General features: G+C 38.2%; 1 protein-coding gene across 1 annotated transcript in view; it reads left to right on the forward strand.

The window, feature by feature from the left end:
- The window catches only part of MSH5 (mutS homolog 5), a 2,438-nt gene extending 2,230 nt beyond the window's left edge, over nt 1-208 (forward strand). The window contains 1 exon segment of the mRNA XM_010287771.1: nt 1-208. This exon segment is cut by the window's left edge and continues 29 nt beyond it. Coding sequence (XP_010286073.1) covers nt 1-208 — 208 coding nt within the window.
- Nucleotides 209-466: the final 258 nt, after the last annotated feature.

The raw sequence follows: 466 nt of genomic DNA on the forward strand, positions 1-466 counted from the left end.
AATTATTGAAAGAGGAGTGGAAGTGTCAGAACTGATTCGCAATGGAAAAGCTATCAAACGTATTGATCATCCTTCACATGGAGATCGGATGGAAAAATGCAAGTCTGTTGTGGAAAAGTTTCTTTGCCTAGACCTTGATGATCCCCATATGGACTTAGAAGATTTCATGCGTAAAGAGGTGCTGCCTTCTGCAGCCTCAGTCCTATAACAGGGGTATGTGTAAAAGCAAAGATCATACCTACCACGTTCACTAGAAGAGTTTGGTAATTTAAAGAATGATCACTATGACTAACACCTCATGCTACATTTAGCTTGTAACAAACTGTCCATAGTCCATGTCCTTATTTCTTCTTATTTAAAACAAGTACTGCTGTTATATATCTCTGCAATATGGTGTATGATACGAAAGCAGGAAGACTAAAAGAAGAGAATTCCAGAACCTCTTCCAGCTGTTGTTGTACATTTT

Source organism: Phaethon lepturus, unplaced genomic scaffold, assembly GCF_000687285.1.
Source record: "Phaethon lepturus isolate BGI_N335 unplaced genomic scaffold, ASM68728v1 scaffold19935, whole genome shotgun sequence".
NCBI classification, from domain to species: Eukaryota; Metazoa; Chordata; class Aves; order Phaethontiformes; family Phaethontidae; genus Phaethon; species Phaethon lepturus.